The following is a 22931-nucleotide window of genomic DNA, read 5'->3' as shown; positions in this document are numbered from 1 at the left end:
AACACTTGAGACAGGAATAAACAGGTTATAGAAAATAATTCTAATTCATTTCATGATGATTCAAAGTGTTTCAAAATCCATTAAGCACATTTGAAGTGATGTCTCTGTTCAGTATAATTTTCCAGAACTGGTATCACGCACAACTGTTTTAATTGGTGAAAATTAACGAACTACTGTTGACTATTATAATACTGCAAACATCATGGGGACACAGAGGTAAAATAATCTTGTTACGTTCTGAACTCATTATGGAATAAATTGTCAAACAGCCTAAGATGAAACCATGAAATTGGAAGAAAATTCATAACAGCTGAATTCTAAATCATGCAGTAAGTGTTGTACCTACTGGGAGGTGTGTAGAGAGGGTGATTGATGTAATAAGCCATCCATGTGGTGAATCCCCAGTAAAAGGCACAGCCCTGAAAATAACAAAACAATAATCTTAACCAATTTTGTTGCTTTAAAATGTCCTTGATATAATTAACTTTTGAGAAAAATATTATTTCAGATCATACACAGCATTTAAATGGATTGCTATAATTTCTAAGTTCCATCAGCTGCTCAAATGGATGTATTTATCATTATAAAGGAAATTGTTGATCTTTATACTTTAAGAGAAAATAAGATCAGAATCAGGTTTAATATCACCGGCACTTGCCGTGAAATTTGTTAACTTAGTACTTTTTTTCCTATATGATAATATAGAGAAAAAATCAACTAGATAGATAGATAGATATACTTTATTGATCCTGAGGGAAATTGGGTTTCGTTACAGCCGCACCAACCAAGAATAGAGCATAAATATAGCAATACAAAAACCACAAACAATCAAACAACAAAATACAAACTATTCCAGATGGAAAATAAGTCCAGGACCAGTCTATTGGCTCAGGGTGTCTGACTCTCCACGGGACGAGCTGCAAGTTCGATGGCCACAGGCAGGAACGACCTCCCGTGCTGCCCAGTATTGTATCTCAGTGGAATATGGCCGAAGTCCAACAGTAAAAAGTTCAATATCCGGTCTACAAACACGTTCCTCGATTGTAATATGACCCAGATTGCACCATCTGTTGTTAACCAGAACATTAAGCACCCAACTCCTTTAAGCTTACCGCTCTCAGTGCACTTTCGTCAGCCCGAACGGTCTGGAAGCTGTCCATGGAAAAGTTTTGATTGGGTATGTCCTCGTGCAGCCCCGTTCCAGTGAAACACATAAGACTGCACTCCCGAAATGTTCTCTGATGCCTGCCTAGCGCCGTGAACTCGTCCATTTTATTACCCACCGAACTCCTCTTCTCCATAAGTCTTTGTTGTCTCGACCGTAAGAACTACAGTAAGTATATACATGTATATTGGATAGTTGAATTAAAAATAGTGCAAAAACAGAAATAATATAGAAAAGTGAGGTAGTGTTCATGGGTTCAATGTCCATTTAAGAATCAGCTAACAGAGAAGAAGAAGCTGTTCCTGAATCTCTGAGTGCATGCCTTCAGGCTTCTGTACCTCCTTCTTGATGGTAACAATGAGAAGAGGGCAAGTTCTGGGTGATGGGGCTCCTTAATAATGGATGCCACCTTTCCAAGGCGCTGCTCTTTGAAGATGTCTTGGATACTATAGAGGCTAGTACCCAAGATGGAGCTGACAAATTTTACAACTTTCTGTATCTTCCTACAATCCTGTACAGTAGCACTCCCCCCCACCCCCCATACCAGACACTGATGCGACCTGTCAGAATGTTCTCCGTGGTACATCTGTAGAAATATTTTAGTGTTTTTGGTGACAAACCAAATCTTCTCAAACTCCTAATGAAATATAACACTATCTTGCCTTCTTTATAGCTGCGTCGACATGTTGGGACCAGATTAGATCCTCTTGACACCCAGGAACTTGAAATTGCTCATTCTCTCCACTTCTGATCCCTCTATGAAGATTGGTTTGTGGTCCCTTGTCTTACCATTATTGAAGTCCACAATGAGCTCTTTGGTCTTACTGACATTGAGTGCCAGCTTGTTGCTGCGACACCACTCAACTAGCTGGTATATCTTGCTCCTGTACGCCCTCTCATCTCCATCTGAGATGCTGCCATCAATGGTTGTATCATCAGAAAATTTATAGATGGCATTTGAGCTATGACTTGCCATACAGTCATGGGTATAGAGGGAGTAAAGCAGTGGCTCAGCACCTCCCTGAGGTGTGTCAGTGGTTGACCATCAGCAAGTAGGAGATATTATTGCTAATCTGTACAGATTAAGAAGTTGAGGATCCAATTGCAGAGGGAGGTCCCAAGGTCCAGATTCTGGAGTTTATCGATCAGGATTGTGGGAATGATGCTGTTAAACCTAAGCTATAGTCAGCATCCTGATCTAGGTGTTTGTTTTGTCCAGGTTATCTGAGGCCATGTGAAGAGCCATTGAGATTGTATCTACCATAGACCTGTTTTGGTGATAGGCAAATTGCAGTGGATTGCAATTTCTTTCCTTCCAATCCACAACTATAATTTTGTTATGCCACTTTTCAAACAAAACTTAAGGCTTTGATCTGTTATTTGCAACTTATTTGCCTGCAAAGAGTGCAGTAGGAAAATGTAATCTGTTTCATATATACAGCACCTTCTTCTTTTGAATATCAGTGTCATTAGGCCAAGCATTGTTGTAGCACATCCTTAAATGTTCAGTCTTCCCTACTGATCAGCAATGTATGAAAACCCTTTCTTAGAACAAGATCAAGTTTGTGAACACCCTTTTATCAGTGGCCATGTTTTATCTGCAGATATTGTCAGCACTTTCAGATATGATCCCTCTAAGCATTTCATTGTGACAGTTAACAATGGAAAATGCAGCCAGATCAAGATAAATTACTTTCCCTCTATAGTCCATATACTTGTACTGATATATATTGTGTAGTGGCTATAGAGTAGTTCCACTTCATGGATGTTTCTGATTGTTTCCTGCTCTGAGGAATTACTTCAGCATATATAAGATCCAACTTCCTGACCTTGACTTCTTCCAAATAACTGAGCTATGCCTTCCAGGCCCGGAGTGATTTGCCACAATGAGACCCGGGTTCTAATGTGAGATACTATATGTTGTTTGGACAATCTAAATACTGGCTCAAATAGACTGGAAATGTAGGGTGTTGAAACTTGGGCGGTGAGTGTCGAGATTTGAATCGCTCTAAGTGCCAAGTTATTTTGAAGAGGTCATGAACGGCTTCTCTGGCAGTGAAATCTGGGCAAGGAATGATTCATCATGATGGTGTCCAGGTCCTAGTGTGAGGTTCAGACAATTTAAACACCAGTCCACATAGTCTGAGGTCTCTTCTCTCTGTGATGCTAAGGCTGTAAGGCTGCCCCTGGTTGCTTTGCTTTGTGTCTGCGAACTTTGTGGCGATTTTCCCCGCTAATACGATGAACTGAATACCGAGGCTTTGGGCCTACTCTGAGCTGCTCTGGGGATTTGGAACTAAGGACTCAATTTGGTTCTGAATGCTGTCGTTGTAGTTCTATTCAGTTCATCATATTAGCCTTTTTCACATGTGCTCGGTAGTTGATATTGGGAGCAGTTCTTCGGGGAACTGATGAGAAAGTTGTAGAACCATGAATTACAAGAGAAGGGCACAGAAGTTGCTGTAATTTATTGTGCTGTTCCCTATGAAGAGGAACCATGTTTTGTTTGTGAGTGGCCTGATGTCATCATTTTATACGTGGCATTCCCCTACCCTGAGCCAAGCACTGACTTGCATTGGTGTTACACTTTATCAAGTTTATTTGTACAATTAATCTACCTCCAGCAAAATGATGGCTGGTTGCTTTCTATTAGGAAGAGAAAAACAAAGTTCCATGCAACTAAGTGAGAAATGTTTAAACTACATTTCTGCCCAAGAAAGAAACAAATAAATCAGTCAGTTTTTATCTGAGAAGTATAGATTATGAATCTGAAGTAACCTTCCTGAACCTCTAATGCATCAACAACTCCAGTAGTTGTGAGAATGTGACATGCAGTACCTCAGAAGCATGATGCCCAGTCATTTTATGCATCATCGAAGAGGGGTAAATATCCACCAGCAATGTGGATGAAGACCATTAACTCTAGACTCAATGTTAACAAAAAGGTTCAGCAAACTAGATAAACCAATTTCTGATCCAGTGAACTCAACAGCAAGATATGACAATGGGTCTGTTTGGTGCAATTTTGTGAAAAATCCTACCATAATTTTATAGTATTTTATGATATTTCAACTAATTTGCTCTAGCCTTGAAGAAGATAATTTTGTTAATCGTTGACCTATCTATTAAACTTTTAATGGGTTTGTGTAAGTGCATGGAACCTCCCAAATTATTCTGCATAACTTTTGCTAAACAGGTGTTTGTCTTTGCTAATTTTGAATCAAAAAAGATGCTTGCAATAAGCAGGCTGAGCCTAATTTTACCCTGAACTTCATGGTGCATTGCTGTCCATACTATGATGATTTTCTAGGACATGTTTGCGGGAGTTGTGAAAGGGAAAATGGCTCTCCATTGTACCATAGCAATCATCTATGGAGTAGCAAGCAGAAGACAAGCCAAGTTTAAAATCTGTTTGGTTTTGAGGAGTTTGACACAAAGATTGAGAGTGCCTGATACTGAAGTTCAATCCTTGCTGCAGCCTTATAACATCATTGGATCAATTTTGAGTTTAGTTATGAATCCAATGATGATCTCCCCTGGATTCCATGTGAACTAACCATCCAGACTTACCTGCCATGATGAATCTTTTAAAGGTATTGCTAAAGTTTATATAAATAATATCAACTGTTCTACTGTTATCTACACTCTTGGATTCCTACTCAAAGAACTCCAATAGATTTGTTGGACTCAACTTCCCATGTGCTAAGCCAGACTGACTGTCTTTCTAAGTGTAGGTGGATCCTGTCCTTCAGAATTCACTCCAACAATTTAACCAACACCAATGTCAGACTCACTGACTTGTTTTATTTTTGCCACTCTTTTTAAACAATGGCACCATACTACCCATTCTCCAGTCCTCTAGAAGCTCATCTGTGGCCAGAGAGAAAGAATATCTGTGAGAGTCTCCACAGTTTCAACTCTAGCTCTCCATCAGGTCTGAGAATATACATGAGCTCAGAAGACTGAGAGATCATCTCACTAAAGTGAACACAGTTCAAAGAACTCTGCAGGCTGGATGCAGGGAGAAAGTTTCTGCAGGCAGAGGTCTACATATCATGGGTCACTGCCTCAGAAGACTGTCAGACAATTTAGGACAATTCAGAGGAGTGGTGAGTCTTTGGAATACTGGATGCTGAGTTCATTCAAAACAGAATGATACATTTTTGGATATTACAGAAATCAAGGATATAGCACAGTTTGTATGGCAACTGCTCTGCCCAAGATTGCATGAAGCTGCAGAGAATTGTGGAAACAGCTCAGCACATCTTGAAAACCAGCCTCACCTCCATGCACTTCTTTCTGGCTCAGAAAAGCAGCCAATATCATCAAAGACCTCCCCTATTCCAGACATTCTGTCTTCTTCCCCTGCCCACTGTGTAGAGGATACAGATATCTGAAGGCACCTACCACCAGTCTCAAAGACAGCTTTTATCCCACTGTTAAAAGAATATCGAATGGTCTCCTTGTATGGTAAAACAAACTCTTGACCTCACAAGCTACCTCGCCATAGTCTTTGTATCTTATTGTCTGCCTGGACTGCACTTTCTCTGTAATTTTAGCATCTTATTTTGCATTTTGTTATCGCTCTTTCTTTGCGCTATCTCAATGTACAGACTTGGTGAAATGATTTGTGTGGATGGATGTTCACTGTACCTCAGTAATATGACAATAAAGAACTAATTACCGAGGAATCGACAGTCCGGTGGTAGCAATGAGTGGAGGTTGAAGCTGTTGAGTGTGGATAGGAGGGCTCGGGCTCGGGGGGGGGGGCAGTGTTTAAAGAACTGAGTCGTTAAAGATGGCGGACTATTATCAGATATTGGGAGAATATGAGGATGGTAAAAGAAAATGGAGTTGAGGTAGGAGATCTTGACAAATGACAGGGCCGATGACCCAGTTCTGTTTTTAATTTTCATGCTCTTTTGACTTCTGCTGTCCTTGAACATGCCATTTGGATGACCCTTCTAGTGCAGTAGTAGACAGCTGAAGTAGGCAGTTGGTGTCTTGGAAACCGAATGTGATCTTGATCTTCATGGTCAGGGTATATGAGAGATGACATTGAGGTCCAGCAGGGCGCACATAACACTGGGGACAAACAATTTAAGTGCTTCAGGGGAAATCAAACTTGAATGTTCTAGAAGCAAATGGAAATCTCTTTTTTTGCCAAAGCATTGAGATTGAAAACCACAGGTGAATTTGAGGAATTTTAAGCCAGAGAATAAAGTGTGTCTCAGCAAAGAAAAGCCTCCCCACAAGATCAGGGGTTATATTTGATGATGTTTGACTCTTGGAAACAGCTACACTGATCCTATGGTTTTTCAGCTACACAGCACCATTTCCTGGAATTGCTGGAAGAAATTTCCAGACCAATATAACTTAGAAGAGTCAGAATTGATATTAATGCCTTTATCCTGACTTTGTCTGGTTTTACTTATCTGGCTTCAAGTATGCCTATTATTTTACATGTGAAAAATATTGCAATTAATAAAATACCACAAATAGATTGTATCATTTCAGTAGGTTTTATAGAATAGATATTGTATCAGATAGAGATATTCCAGGGAGGATTCAGGACCCCACATATTAATGAATCCTGAGGAGTGGTCTGGGCCAGGACTGTTTATTCATTTCCTGCCTGCCCTGCTGAATTCCTCTCGCATCTTGTGTGTGTTGTTAAGGAATTAATGCTTGACACTGGAATGAGCCATTGTCATGCCTTCATTGAATCGTGCATATGAAAGGTTGTTGGACCTAAGAGAACTGTTCCCTCTGGCAGTCACTGACCAGCTGCCATGGAGAACAGGAAACACCAGGGAGGAGAGACAACTGATCTTCAGTGTGAAACGTCCCTCCTGTGCTTGACCACACCCTTGATGAAGCTGAGCCCTAAAATTGATCCAACATCAACGGATGGCAAGTTCAACCAATATCACAACATAGAGTACACAGAATAAAAATACTTCAAATAATGATAGACCAAGAAAAAGGAACTGAGGAAGTATTTGGACAGTGATGATTGAGCCATAGAAAGCTAAAAGAAAAAAGGTGTTATGCATTCAGATTTCTAGGCTGAACTCTGTTACTCAATGCATTCCTATTGACTCTGGGTCTGCTTTCTTCAGGGAGATAAGGGCCTGTTACAGTGTTACAATAAATAATATTGCAGATTACTGTATGTCATCTTTCTCCCATATATATTGCTTTTTTACTGTACTAACATACCATGCAATTTAACTAATAATAAAAAAGAATTCTTTGCACTATATATGCATTTCTTAATGCATTTTCAATTGCAAAGGAAGCCACGATTTTATTAAAGAAAAGCTCCAAACTGTTTTCTTTTATTTATAAAAATGAAACTAACAAAATGGTAATATGGCTATGCACAGCAATCTGCCTCTCATTTTTCTTTAAAAAGATAAGCTGGGTTAGTCCTATGGGAAATAAGAGCCAGATTACATGTTGGTCTCGGCTCTACTTCATCCCATCTATCCATTTTCTGTGCTTCGCTCAGCAGCAATGTTATCCTTTGCGACATTATAATGGCTCCTCATAAAACAAAAACTAAAGCTTCAAATAAAGATTTATTGAAGCTGCCTGCTGATTCAGTTAGATTTTTTGATGCAATGTAGGTGATGGAGCATTAAAGAAAGAAATAATGTTGAGAAGTCTGGTGGCTGTGCAATAAAACTGCAGGTGGTGGTAAGGAGGTTGGGGAGCGATGGGGAGAAAGGATGCATGTGAAAGCAAAGACCTTGCAAATGAAATTAATTGAACAGCTGAGCATTGCAGTGTGCCAGTGCTTACCTTCAGCATCATCTTCAGGGCAGTATTCTCATCAGAGAAGTTGTGCAAGAAGAGAGTTTCAAGGATTTGCTTGATGTAATGCAGAGAGTGGCAGAGGCAAGCTAAGCTTAATGATGAGGCAGAGGGAAACAAAATACAGAGCGATCATTTGGAAAGAGTTCTGTGAATAGTGTATTTATCATTCTTAATTCAGGAATGAATTCCACTTTTATTTTATTGAGTCATAATGCCCATCTGCTTAACCCAGTTTTTTTTAATGTTTATTTTACATCACTGAAATCTGGATGGTAACTTTGATTCCAAAACTTGCCATGAGTTGGCTGGCTTACAGATTCTACAGCAACATAACCCCCCGACCAGAGTCAGAAGCAGCAGGCATGTGGAATATTGATGGTAATGTAATCTCCCAAGGAAAGAAAGAAATCTTTATACATTATGAAACATGCTTTCAAACTCTGGAATATAATCTAATCATAATTTTCAAACCTACTTTTTCCAACACAGATTATAACGAGCACATCTGCCTAATCGGAGCAGAACTTGAACTTTGATTGTGGTCCTGCTACTGAGTCAAACACCTAAAAATCACGCCAGAGAGCCGCCATCCATAGAAACCAGAGCAGTTCCTCTGATATGTGGATCGATGCTGGGTGGACAAGGCATTTTCTGATGGATTAAGGAATGGCCCTTTTCTCTATGAGTCAATGAGAGCCTCACATAATTAGAGCTAACACAGGGGGATAGGGCCAGGTTGTTCTGTACTTAATATTTCAGTAATATTTGAGTAATGTTGCAAATATATTGTTTGATTAAGTTTACATAATTCATTTTGGGTCATATATACAAAGTATGTGAATGGCATATGTCATTATGCCACCACCTCATATGTGCTCACCTCACTAAAGTAAAACAAATTATCCATGGGCTCCTATGTTTTTCTTTCGATTAATTTCTAGAGTTACAAAACATAACACAGGTGTGTTGCAACAATCAGGTTATTAGCTGGTCTGTGATGCTGAGAGCCATGGAATGATGAACTGTAATTGTTTGTTACATAGACACTTCTTCAATGTTGTTTTGCATGGGAAGAGTGGAATGTATGGAACGTTTCATTTGAATTTAATAGCTTCAGATAGATAATTTCAAAGTTCAATGTAAATTTTATTATCAGAGTGCATATCTGTCACCAGATACAATACTGAGATTCATTTTCTTGCAGGCATACTTAGCAAATCTATTGAATAGTAACTACAACAGGATCAATGAAAAATCAACTACATAGAACATAGAATGGTACAGCACAGTACAGGCCCTTCGGCCCACAGTGTTGTGCCGACCCTTAAACCCTGCCTCCCATATAACCCCCCACCTTAAATTCCTCCATATACCTGTCTAGTAGTGTCTTAAGTTTCACTAGTGTATCTGCCTCCACCACTGACTCAGGCAGTGCATTCCACGCACCAATCACTCTCTGAGTAAAAAACCTTCCTCTAATATGCCCCTTGAACTTCCCACCCCTTACCTTAAAGCCGTGTCCTCTTGTATTGACCAGTGGTGCCCTGGGGAACAGGCGCTGGCTATCCACTCTATCTATTGCTCTTATTATCTTGTACACCTCTATCATGTCTCCTCTCATCCTCTTTCTCTCCAAAGAGTAAAGCCCTAACTCCCTTAATGTCTGATCATAATCCACACTCTCTAAACCAGGCAGCATCCTGGTAAATCTCCTCTGTACCCTTTCCAATGCTTCCACATCCTTCCTATAGTGAGGTGACCAGAACTGGACACAGTACTCCAAGTGTGGCCTAACCAGAGTTTTATAGAGCTGCATCATGACCTCATGACTCTCAAACTCTATCCCTCGACTTCTGAAAGCGAACACCCCATAAGTTTTCTTAACTACCCTATCTACCTGTGAGGCAACTTTCAGGGATCTGTGGACATGCACCCCCAGATCCCTCTGCTCCTCCACACTACCAAGTATCCTGTCATTTACTTTGTACTCTGCCTTGGAGTTTGTCCTTCCAAGGTGTACCACCTCACACTTCTTCGGGTTGAACTCCATCCGCCACTTCTCAGCCCACTTCTGCATCCTATCAATGTCTCTCTGCAATCTTCGACAATCCTTTACACTATCCACAACAACACCAACCTTTGTGTCATCTGCAAACTTGCCAACCCACCCTTCTACCCCCACATTCAGGTCGTTAATAAAAATCACTGAAGTAGAGGTCCAAGAACTGATCCTTGTGGGACACCACTAGTCACAATCCTCCAATCTGAATGTACTCCCTCCACCACCACCCTCTGCCTTCTGCAGATAAACCAATTCTGAATCCACCTGGACAAACTTCCCTGGATCCCATGCCCTCTAACTTTCTGAACGAGCCTACCTTGTGGAACCTCGTCAAATGCCTTACTAAAATCCATGTAGATTACATCCATGGCACTACCCTCATCTATATGCCTGGTCACCTCCTCAAAGAACTCTATCAGGCTTGTTAGACATGATCTGCCCTTCTCAAAGCCATGCTGACTGTCCCTGATCAGACCATGATTCTCTAAATGCTCATAGATCCTATCTCTAACAATCTTTTCCAACAGCTTTCCCACCACAGACGTAAGACTTACTGGTCTATAATTACCCGGAATATCCCTACTACCTTTGCCTCCCTCCAATCCTCCGGTACCATTCCCGTGGACAATGAGGACATAAAGATCCTAGCCAAAGGCTCAACAATCTCTTCCCTTGCCCCGTGGAGCAGCCTGAGGAATATTCCGTCATGCCCCGGGGACTTATCCGTCCTAATGTATTTTAACAACTCCAACACCTCCTCTCCCTTAATATCAACATACTCCAGAACATCAACCTCACTCATATTGTCCTCATCGTTATCAAGTTCCCTCTCATTGGGGAATACCAAAGAGAAGTATTCATTGAGGACCTTGCTCTCTTCCACAGCCTCCAGGCACATCTTCCCACCTTTATCTCTAATCGGTCCTACCTTTCCTCCTGTCATCCTTTTGTTCTTCACATAATTGAAGAATGCCTTGGGGTTTTCCTTTACCCTCTCGCCAAGGCCTTCTCATGCCCCCTCCTTGCTCTCCTTGGCCTTTTCTTAAGCTCCTTTCTTGCTACCCTATATTCCTCAATAGACCCATCTGATCCTTGCTTCCTAAACCTCATGTATGCTGCCTTCTTCCACCTGACTAGATCTTCCTCCTCACTTGTCACCCATGTTTCCTTCACCCTACCATTCTTTATCTTCCTCACCGGAACAAATTTATCCTTAACATCCTGCAAGAGATCCCTAAACATCAACCACATGTCCATAGTACATTTCCCTGCAAAAACATCATCCTAATTCTATGGTGCAGAAGAAAAAAAGCTGTGCAAATGTAAATGTAATTAATTAGTAATAAACAACCAGGACATGAGATAACAAGATAAAGAGTCCTTAAAGCAAGATCATTGGTTGTGGGCAAGTGAGTGCATTTATCCCCTTTGTTCAAGAGCCTGATGGTTGTGGGGTAGTAACTGTTCTTGAACCTGCAGTATTCACTTCCAATCTATCATTCTCTGTCAGAACTTAATCATTTTGGCACCTTTAGTCTTTTTCTAACTCCTAATTAAAAGAATTTGCACTGTAATCTGCTGAAAGCAATAACTTCTAACAATATTCAGTTATCCCCCACTTTCTGCATTCCCAGCTTTATACAGAGATCACACTCTATGCAATTTCCTTGTCCACTCATGCCTTCTCACTGATCTCCCCTCTGGTACTTACCCCTGCAAGCAGGACAAGTGCTACAGCTGCCCCTACAGCTCCTCCCTCACCACCATTCAGAGCTCCAAACACCCTTGGCAAATGAAGCGACACTTCGCCTGTGAATCTGTCGGGAGCACTTACTGTATCCGGTGCTCCCAGTGCAGCCTCCTATACATCGGTGATTTGCTTAAGCACCTTTGCTCTGTCCACCGCAAAACGCAGGATCTCCAGGTGGCTAACTACTTAATTCAAATTCTCTTTCCCATTCTGACTTGAGTTCACAACCTCATCTACTGCCGTGATGAGGCCAAACTTAGGTTGGAGGGGTACGCCTCATATTCTCTGGGGTAGCCTCCAACCTGACGGCATAAACATTGACTTCTCCCTCCACCCATTTCTTTTTTTTTCCATTCCTCATTCTGCCTCTCCTCTTACACCTTCTATTCCCCTCACCTTCCCACCTCTTCTCCCTGATGCCCTTTCTCCTTCCCTTTCTCCCATGGTCCACTCTTCTCTCCTATCAGATACTTTCTTCTTCAGCCCTTTACCTCTTTCCCCTGTCACCTCTCAGCTCTTAACTTAACTTCAAACCTCCTTCCCCACTCAACTACCTTTCCCCCCATCTGGTCTTATCTATCACTTGCCAACTTGTTCTCCTTCTCCTTCCACAGTTTCTTATTCTGACCTCTCCCCTCTCCCTTTCCAATCCTGCTGAAGGGTCTTGGTCCAAACCATTGACTGTCAACCTTTTCCATAAATGTTTCCCGACCTGCTGAGTTCCTGAAGCATTTTTTGTTTGTTGTTCAGTTATCTCAAGCCACTTTAATTCATATGACCTCATACAGACCCAAAAAGAGCCCAGGGAAGGAACCAGGCATGTAACTTGACCCCATAGTGTAAAACACAGTTGAAACACAGTGGATGATTCAAATATTGCTGCATCTAAGAGCGGCCATTTCTCTTACTCAGAGAATATTTCTACTTTCCAACCTGTTCCTCTCTGACAACAATTTCAAAGATCCAAGTTCAATTTAACTTATGATAAATCCTACAATAAAAATCATACCAATACACAAAAACTACCTCCAGCACATACAGAGAAATTATATATAAAACACTTACTTACTGACTTGTGAATTTGATAAATGAACAGTTGCTAACGGGAGATGTTCAGAAACAGACAAGCCCAACATTGGCATGACATCCGTATTTCCAGGATGATTTCAGGAAATGATTTTATGCCCATATTTGGTTATACAGAAGTCTCTAAAATTTCTTTACAATATAGGGGACCATTTTGCCCCAGAATCAATGCCAGCTCACAGAGCAATCCCATGAATCACATTCCCCAACCTTCTAAATGGCTTTTCTCACATTTCCATCAGCACACAATGGATTTGAGCAGACACCAACACCAAGGTAGTTTACAGCAGCCAATTAAACAACTAGGCTGTGCAGCTATTCAGACAGATTGTGTCTAGGATTTAAGTTATTCAGGATGCAATAAGCAATGACTGGGAAAGTGTCTTGTCACAGTTTATTGTACCTCTGCCCAGTTTTAAGCATTAACACCTTTGTTTAAGCATCTCATTGTTGTGGCTGCTGCATTTCATATGAAATATTTCTTTTTTTCTTATTGCACAGATAGAGCAGTCGGAATGACAGTCAGGATAGTGGAGTGCTCCTCTTGCTGGATCAGGTATCCCTGATGACTATACCTGCAAGAAGTGTGTCCAGCTGCAGCTTCTTACAGGCCATGTTTGGGAATTGGAGCTGCAATTGGATCAATTCCATATTATTCAGGAGACTGAAGGTTGATTGACAGGACATACAGAGAGATAGTTATATCTCAGGTGCAGGACACAGGTAACTGGGTGACCATCAGGAAAGGGAAAGGGGACAGCCAGCCAGTGCAGGGTACACCTATGGTTGATCTACTCATTACAGATATATTTTTGAACACAATTGGGGGAAGGGGGATATGACCTAACAGAGGAAAGCCACAGCTGTCAGGTCTCTGGACCTGAGTTTGGCTTTGTCACTCTGAAGGGAAGGGGACAAAGAGGCAAGCAGTAGTGAGAAGGGACCCTTTGGTTATGGAAACAGATCTCATCTATGCGTGGAGCTGAAAGAGATGGAGGAGATCCTAAATGGATTTTTTAAAATCTGTATTTACTCTGGAGGTAAAACGATAGTGAGTTCATAGATTATATACAGATTACAGAAGAGGAAATGTTTCCTATGTTGAGGAAAATGAGGGTGCAAAGATCTTCAGGGCCTGACAAAATTCTCTGTTGGACCTTGTGGAAGGCTAGTGCCTAAGGTGCAGTGGGCCTGGAAGAAATATTTAAGATGACCTTAGCCAAGGTGAGGTGCTAGAGGGCTGAGGATGGGAAATGTTATTTTGTTGTTCAAGAAAGGCTCTAACAATGAGCTGGAAACTTACAAGGTGGTGAGCCTGACATCAGTAGTGGGTAAATTATTGAAAGATATTCTAAGGAACAGGATGTTTAAATATTTGGACAGGTGATGCCCAATTAGATATATACAACATGGTTTTGTGCATGGTTGTTTATGTCCAACCAATCTTATGAGTTGCGTTCTCCAGCGTGCCCAAGGCTGAGGGGAATTCTGATAACTGGTTTATAAGATTATGAGGCATAGAGCAGACAGTCATTTTATTTAATATCACAATTGTAATGACTAATACCAGAGGGCATGCATTTAAGATGAGATGCGATAAGTTGAAAGGAAATGTGTAGGGCAAGTTTTTTTTTACACAGGGACTAGTGGCTGTCTAGAATATTCTGCCTGGGGTGGTGGGGAAGGCATTCAAGAGGCTTTTAGATAGCCATTTGAAAGTCCAGGAAATGGAAGGATATGAATATTGTGGATGAAAGACTCCCATCATCCAGGCCATGCCAAATTCTATCTGTTGTCATCAGAAGGAGACACAGGAGCCTTAAATCCCACACCAACAAATTAAGGAAAAGTTATTACTCTTCAACCATCAGACTGCTGAACCAGCATGGATAACATCACTCATCTCAACATCGAACTGCTTCCACAACCAATGGACTCACTTTCAAGGTATTTACAACCCATGTTCTCAATATTATTTATTATCACCTTTTTATCATTGTGATTTTTTTTTCACTTGCAGTTTGTCTCCTCTTGTATATTGGTTGTCCAACTTTACTTGTGTGTATTTTTTAATTGATCCTATTGTATTTCTTTGTCCTGTGAATTCCCATAAGAAAATGAATGCCAGGATAGTATATAGTGACATCTAGCGTACGTACTCTAATAATAAATTTAATTTGTACTTTGAACTTTTGATTATGTAAGCAGAAGGGATTAGTTTAGTTATGCATTTGTTTATCAATTTAATAAGTCCAGCACAACATCATTGGCTGAAGGACCTCTTCCTGTGCTGTACTCTTCTATGTTAATGTAACCACAGTCACCAAGAAGAGCCAGACATGCCTCCGCACCCCTCGTTCTTCAGGTGGCACGCCTCTGTGGCCAGTCCTCAGTACAACATAGATCTTCATCACCTAAGGACCCACCAGGTTCGTCAACAAATTCTGCTCTTGGCAGATATGGGTGTAACACATTTTCCTGATCACAGCTCCCTTTGCCAAGTTTAAAGGGATCCATTCAGTTTCAGTCACAGATCATTCAGACACATAGACATCCTCAAGAGCACTTCAACCAACTCTCTTCCTAATCACTAAGACATCTATACGTATTTGAGGATCCTTTTAAATAAAGGGCATGCCAGAGGTTGTATTCACTGCTGTTGAATGAATATGGGTTTCTTGTATGAAGATAATTCTCATATTTCATTGGGATATTGCAGTGCAGTCTGGCAATATCAACATCAAATCAGAAAAGATTAGCATTACAAACTTCAGTTACTGTATGAGGGCCATGAGCTAATTATAATTAGCTTCAACAAATCATGAAGATAAACAAGCAGTTGAAGGAGTGTTACAAAACCAACATGCTATATTTTAGAAAAAAAACTGTTCATCTGAAACAAAATGTTTTGAGCTCTGACGAAGGATTTCCAATCTGAAACATTAACTCAGCTTCTATCTCCAGAGAAGCAGTCAGACATGCTGAGCGTTCCTCAGCATTTTCTGCTTTTATTTTATGGCTCAGTTGTACTACTTATGGAGCAAGAAAGAATTTTACCTTTGGAACATTACCTGAATTGAGTGGGAAAAAATGAATCAGACTGCCATGAAGATTTAGCTAGCAAATTGGGAGGTAGCTAGGGGGAAAATATGGTGTCAGTAATAATCCCAAAACAAACAGAACATATTCAAAAATTTAGGCATTATGGTAAGGGGTAAACAAAACAATGTAAGATAATTAAACCAGGAGATACAAGATGATACAAGTTAGACTGAGCTGCCCTGTGTGAGTATTTATTACAAACAAATGTTTTGATGCACAAGGAACAGAGCGAATCAGCTGCGGACTTAAATTTATTTTGAGGAAATAGAGTGTTATTACTGAGATGCAGTTGCAATTAATTTGGAGCTGGGTACAGAATGCACCAGGTTATAGACTCTACAGTTAAGATGGGGACTCTAGTCTGAGGGAATGAGTAGTCAACAACTTAACATGTAATCACTTCAATAATAAAAGGGGACATAACAAAATACAGGCAGGCAGCGGGGAAATTGTAGGTAAAGTTAACAGGCAGAGTTAGCTTTCAGGACGTAGTTAGACTTGATTAAAGCTAGGAAGCAGGAGAATGTTTAGATACAATGATTGATTGGTAAGACTATAAGAAGTATAGAGAGAATGTACAGTCGGTACTTTTTCCCGAGGTGGAAATGGGCATACTTTGAAGGTGATTAGAAGAATGTATGGGGGGTGGGGTGGTCAGAGAAAGTTTATTTTATGGAGGAGAGTTGCAAGTGCATGGAATGCACTGCTGGGGTGGTGGTAGAGGAGATACAGTTGGGACATTTAAGAGGCTCTTAGGTAGGCAAATGGATGAAAGATAAGTGGAGGGCTATGTGGGAGGGAAGGCTTAGGTTAATCTTGGAAGGGCTTTCAGTGTGTTGTAGTGTTCAATGATCAGTTTTCTATGTTCTGTGTTGTAAAGGCTGGGTTACTTCAACAAAAGAATTAACTACAAATTAAGGTAAGTCTATAAGGTCATAAGCCATAATTAGGCCATTTGGCCCATCAAACAATCAACTATCTCATTTCAGAATGGTGATGAATTTAGCAGCCAGCACTTTTTGTGTGTGTTGCTTGAATTTCCAGCATCTGCAGATTTCCTTGTGTCTGTGAGGTGGTGAACTTGTTCGCTTTTTAGCTTTCTGCAACTTTATGTCCTAGAACTTAGGGATATGGTCACAGAGTGGCACATGAAGGTGAGAAAGGGAGAAAATTCTTCATTCCAGAAGCTGTTGAATCTTCATGTCTCCATACCAGAGGATTGCATGCAATCACTCACAAAGAATATATAAGAAAGAGGCCAAAAGAAGTTTGGACATTAAGGAAATCAAGGGAACTGGGAAAAAAACCAGAAATGTGGTATGAGGTAGCCATGATTTATTAAATAGAGAAAGAAGTGTGTGGCATAAAAAATCAATGCAAAAACTTCACAGGGAGAGGTGGGAGGGCAAGAGATGTGATAACCCATAAATGTGGTTATGTCAAAAAAAATTGGGAAATGAGGAATAATATTTTTGTATGAGCAATTATGGTAGAGGAAAAGGATAAAAAAAAACAAGTCAGATATCCCAAGGAAGCAGTTCTGCATTTGCAGAAGTTAATCAACTCAGAGGTTAATCAAACAAAGTGCCTGAAAGGAATCAAATATTGGCACCAAATCCCAAAACTTCAGCAGCCCGAATGTCTCTATCTCAGGGTTCCATGGGAAGTTAGTAATGTCCTACAATTTTATAAAGTTAACTTGATTTGTGAACTATTCACTTACAATGGAAATTGGAAAACTGCACATGTCACTATGTGATTTGAGAAAAATGAGAGGGGGAAACCAGGGAATTGCGGACCAGATGGCCTAACATCTGTTGTTGAGAAATGACTAAAGTTTATAATTAAAGATAATGTGGCTGAACACCTTGAATATTTTCAGCAGACCATGGCCATCCAGCGTAGATTCATAGACCATAAGTCACTTCCGATGAGCTGATTAAATTCTTCAATGAGGCGCAGAGCGTGATGGACAATTGAATGAATAATGATGCAGTATAACAATGGATAAATGAAATTCCAGAATGTATTTGCTTAAGTCCCACAAATGAAACAGTTAGCCAAAATTAAAGTTCATGGAATGGAAGGAAACTTATTGACCTCTTTTTGGAAATTAAATCTGCTGAAGGAGACAGATTAGGAATGACGAGCAAGTAATCAAATAGGCAGGATAAATGATGTTCTCCAAAGTTCTATGTTGAGGTTGTATTGTAAATGACTCAGATAATGGGATACAAAATCACATACCAAAGTTTGTTGATGACACAAAGATAGGTGGTACTTCAAGCAAACAACAGGAATTCTGCAGATGCTGGAAATTCAAGCAACACACATAAAAGTTGCTGGTGAACGCAGCAGGCCAGGCAGCATCTCTAGGAAGAGGTGCAGTCGACGTTTCAGGCCGAGACCCTTCGTCAGGACTAACTGAAGGAAGAGTGAGTAAGGGATTTGAAAGTTGGAGGGGGAGGGGGAGATCCAAAATGATAGGAGAAGACAGGAGGGGGAGGGATGGAGCCAAGAGCTGGACAGGTGATAGGCAAAAGGGATACGAGAGGATCATGGGACAGGAGGTCCGGGAAGAAAGACAAGGGGGTGGGGCCCAGAGGATGGGCAAGGGATATATTCAGAGGGACAGAGGGAGAAAAAGGAGAGTGAGAGAAAGAATGTGTGTATAAAAATAAGTAACAGATGGGGTACGAGGGGGAGGTGGGGCATTAGCAGAAGTTAGAGAAGTCGATGTTCATGCCATCAGGTTGGAGGCTACCCAGATGGAATATAAGGTGTTGTTCCTCCAACCTGAGTGTGGCTTCATCTTTACAGTAGAGGAGGCCGTGGATAGACATGTCAGATAATTCCACATCCCATTCCCATTCTGACATGTCTATCCACGGCCTCCTCTACTGTAAAGATGAAGCCACACTCAGGTTGGAGGAACAACACCTTATATTCCATCTGGGTAGCCTCCAACCTGATGGCATGAACATCAACTTCTCTAACTTCCGCTAATGCCCCACCTCCCCCTCGTACTCCATCTGTTACTTATTTTTATACACACATTCTTTCTCTCACTCTCCTTTTTCTCCCTCTGTCCCTCTGAATATACCTTTTGCCCATCCTCTGGGTCCCCCCACCTTGTCTTTCTTCCTGGACCTCCTGTCCCATGATCCTCTCGTATCCCCTTTTGCGTATCACCTGTCCAGCTCTTGGCTCTATCCCTCCCCCTCCTGTCTTCTCCTATCATTTTGGATCTCCCCCTCCCCCTCCAACTTTCAAATCCCTTACTCACTCTTCCTTCAGTTAGTCCTGACGAAGGGTCTCAGCCTGAAACATCGACTGCACCTCTTCCTAGAGATGCTGCCTGGCCTGCTGCGTTCACCAGCAACTTTTATGTGTGTTGCTGGTACTTCAAGCATGTGGATTGATTGGTTTAATTGCAAATTGATAGTAAAGGATTAAGTAGCTGCATTTTTACAGATGAAGTTAGCAAGCAGCTGTGCACAGAAAATGCCTGAAGTCTGAAACTCAAACAGAAATGGAAATTCATGCCGAATCAATAATTCATTGACAATTGTTGATTTTAAAGCCAAGACAGATAGATTGTTGTCAACCAGGATATTAAGAGAAATGGGGCAAAGTTAAATAAGTGAACTGATATCACAGATCAGCCATCATCTCAATGAATTGATGACCTAAACTGAAAACTAACTGGTTTTGCATTGTTCTTTTTTTCCCCAGTGAAAGTAATTAGTGGATTTGTACATCCAGGACCCAATTCCTGGTATTCATTTAATTTATTTAAGGAAAATATAAATGATTTTCAAAGAAAGAAATGATAGATAGCTATTGGGTGGGATGCCACCCTACCCCATCATTATTGGTAATTTGAGGGAATTATTCTCACCAACTTCCCCTTCAAGAGATGAATGAAAGTTTCTGCCTTGCGAGTGCATTTGGTACTAATGCACTAAAGTTTTTATTTTTGATTTAGGTACTTAGCATGGTAATGCCCAAAGTGTCTGCATCACCCACATACACCCAAGTGACCAATTAACCTATTAACCTGTACAGCTTTGTGATGTATGAGGGAACCAGAGCACCCGGAGGAATACCATGCGGTCGTGGGAAGAACGTACAAACTCCTTCCAGGAATTAGAACTCATGAGGTTTTTAATAGACTTTCTAATCCTCCCAGTTACCCTGATTGCAAACTCTTCCGTTGAGCAACTGTTCAAATTTTTGGAAGAACATTGATGCAACAAATAGATTAAAGCAAGGTTACTGACTTAATAAAAAGATTCAAACAACTGACAGAAGGCCCACTGAAAATTATATGATAAAACCCAGTGTGAAAAGAGAAAGGAAAACATAAATTACTTACTGTACCACAAGTGGGCGGCTCCAATAGTTTTTATCCTCCATATCGTACAAATGTGGCAAGCGAAAATAAAACAACAGGTAGATTAAGAGGGGCCCAATATATTCTGTTAGAAAAACCTGAAAAGGGAGAGAATGTGTTTGAGCTATATTGATGTGGTCACAAAATAGTTTGACTTAAATAAGTAACTGAATTAAGGACCCATACTTCCAGGCAAGAAACACTGTAAACGAATAAACCTTGGAGTATTGTGTGCAATCCTGATTGCCACGTTATAGTGTATCACCCTAGGAAAGATTTCTCTGCTAATATAATGGTCTTTCTGTAGAAGCAGTGTTTGAGATAACTGGTGCTTTGGAGTGTGAGCCGTCCAATGATGGGAGTGTATTGTGTGTTGTGTGCCTGACACTGGAGTGACCTGGGTCTTTTGTTTGGCAGGAGGTGAAAAGAGAAGACGCCGGAGAGGAGAGGTTGTAGGTGTGGACTTGGAGTTGGGCCAGGTGTTGACGAAGCCCGGGGAAATCAATGGAGGATCGGCGAAGGGGAAATCATGAGTTCCAATTTGTGCACATTAGACTGTTTCACTAAAATAGGCCTTTTTCTTTTTTTTTTTTGCTTTTCCTTTACTAGCCCTATAGTCAAATTAAGCATTATAAAGCTAAATCATTTAATTGCATATGGTGTACTGGCTGTTTATTCGTGGTACTGATTTGCTACAGGGTAACAAATCACTCAGCATCCTCACATGCAGGGGGTTTGGGTGAGCTTACACGACAATCTCACACGTTTGGCACGGATGGAGATTGTCTTCCCTAGACTTGTGCAGCTGATAGAACCTGAGGGTTACAACTCACCCAGGACAGATTTCTTTTGATGCTGTGTGATTGCCCTGAGCATTGATCCAGTGGGCTGCGTGTTTAAGTCTGTGCTAAACTATTGTCCGGTAAAGTGATTACGACACGTGGGTATGGATGCTGCGGTGGTGTGAATCCACGGGGTTACCGATAATGAATGCGTGCGTGTTGAATGGGGTAGATATTCGTACTCTTGATGAATTGTTAATTTGACTTTTGAGTACTGTTAAGGCTGTCAGCAAAGTTATGATTGTGGGGTGGAAGTTTGATAAAATGGCGGGCAAAGACTTTGTTTTAGTTTGGACTAGCGCTGATGTAACAGCAGTGGAACTGCCTGGAACTCTGGGTACCCCGGGAGAGGGAGGGCCATGGACTGCCCATACTTCCCAGGAGGAGGAGAGTGTAGAGGAGTGGGTGGAATCGCAAGTCCAGTTTCCCATAGATGGGGGCGCGGAGACTTCAAAGACAGGGTTCTCTTATTTTTGCAGAGAGAGGGCAAGGAGTCTAATTTCTCGCCTCCATTCTAAAAGGACATCCATCTGATTTGAAATATCTAATGAGTCCCCCAGTGAAGAGTGAGAATTCTGAGTTAGTATCAGCCCTTACCTATCTGGTGAATAAATGGCCCAGTGCACAGGCTGAGGGTCCCAGCTATCGAAAGCTGAGAATGTTCTCTGGAATGAAGCCCACCCCCAAAGAGGAAGAGGAGTATGGGACTCAGGCAGAGCAGACTTCTCAGTTGTTAAATGAGTGGCAGTGCTCTGATGATGTAAAGAGACAGCGAGTAGTTGAGTGCTTGAGGGGTGGGCGGCTGACATTGTGAGAGCCATAAAGTCACAGTACTCCCTTGCCACTGGAAAAGGTGTTTTGCACGATGGGAAGTCCAATAGAGCTCATGATGGGGTTTCAGAACATGTGTCAGGAGAAGGGGAAGAAGCTTTCTGCCTACATCTTTCGGCTAGAGAGGCAGCTAAATTGCTTGCGGCGCAGAGGGGCCATTCAGGCGGCTGACGTGGATCAGTTAAGAATGGACCAAATTGCGAAAGGCGCCCAGTCCCAGAACTTAATCGCTTGGGGTCTCCGATTGTCTCGTAAGACATGTACCCCCACCTCTTTTGTTGAGCTGGTCGGAGAAGTACGGGAGGAGAGGAACATGTCAGAGGCACAGGAGGGCTCCGTCAGCAGGGTACAGTCCTTGGTAGCAGCCCCCTGTGTTGAAGTGACCACAGATAGCCCAACCCAGGGAATGGTAAAAGAGATCGTGGCAGAGTTGAGAACTGACATGTCCCAGTTGTTATCAGCCGGTGTGGCCCTTCCATATGATGGAACTGATAGGGAGGCTGACCCCGAAGGCAGACAGACTACGCAGAGGGCTGCTAGTGACAAGGGTCCTGCAAGAAGTGGAGCAGCTGGTATTGTTTGTTATAACTGTGGTGAAGAGTTACACTTCAGGCGGGTGTGTGAACGACGAGAAACCCCTTAGAGACTGAGCCTCTGGGTTCCTAAGCAGAGAGAGCTGTCAGAAAACTTAGAAGACACCTAGTGAGGGAACAGCCTGGCGTCTCGGGGGGAACACATTCACAGCAATATATCAAGGAACACCCTAAAGCAAAAATCCTATTCCTGAAGGCTTAGTGGGGCCAAGCTCCAGTGTATCACTATGGATAGAGGGTATTTATGCTAGAGCCAATCTCGACACAGGGTCATGGGTCACT

General features: G+C 41.5%; 1 protein-coding gene and 1 long non-coding RNA gene across 5 annotated transcripts in view; one reads left to right on the top strand and one right to left on the bottom strand.

Annotated features, from left to right (window-relative positions):
* LOC140197676 (uncharacterized) overlaps positions 1 to 21030 on the top strand; it is a 58044-nt gene extending 37014 nt beyond the window's left edge. Inside the window, exons 2-4 of the long non-coding RNA XR_011885992.1 lie at positions 13387 to 13441; positions 14688 to 14832; positions 20801 to 21030. This is a non-coding gene — a long non-coding RNA (uncharacterized lncRNA). The remainder of the gene's footprint in view (positions 1 to 13386; positions 13442 to 14687; positions 14833 to 20800) is intronic.
* LOC140197675 (trans-2,3-enoyl-CoA reductase-like) overlaps positions 1 to 22931 on the bottom strand; it is a 215712-nt gene that overhangs the window by 68363 nt on the left and 124418 nt on the right. For 3 of the 4 annotated variants that reach the window (XM_072257976.1, XM_072257975.1, XM_072257974.1), the window contains 4 exons: positions 20366 to 20481; positions 7973 to 8078; positions 1113 to 1328; positions 347 to 419 (listed from right to left, as the gene is read on the bottom strand). In XM_072257976.1, the coding sequence (XP_072114077.1) occupies positions 347 to 419; positions 1113 to 1328; positions 7973 to 8078; positions 20366 to 20481 (511 nt within the window). The remainder of the gene's footprint in view (positions 1 to 346; positions 420 to 1112; positions 1329 to 7972; positions 8079 to 20365; positions 20482 to 22931) is intronic. The other variant, XM_072257977.1, reaches the window with a different exon arrangement.

This window comes from Mobula birostris, chromosome 5 (genome assembly GCF_030028105.1).
Source record: "Mobula birostris isolate sMobBir1 chromosome 5, sMobBir1.hap1, whole genome shotgun sequence".
NCBI classification, from domain to species: domain Eukaryota; kingdom Metazoa; phylum Chordata; class Chondrichthyes; order Myliobatiformes; family Myliobatidae; genus Mobula; species Mobula birostris.
This window is presented reverse-complemented; position numbering and strand designations above follow the sequence as displayed.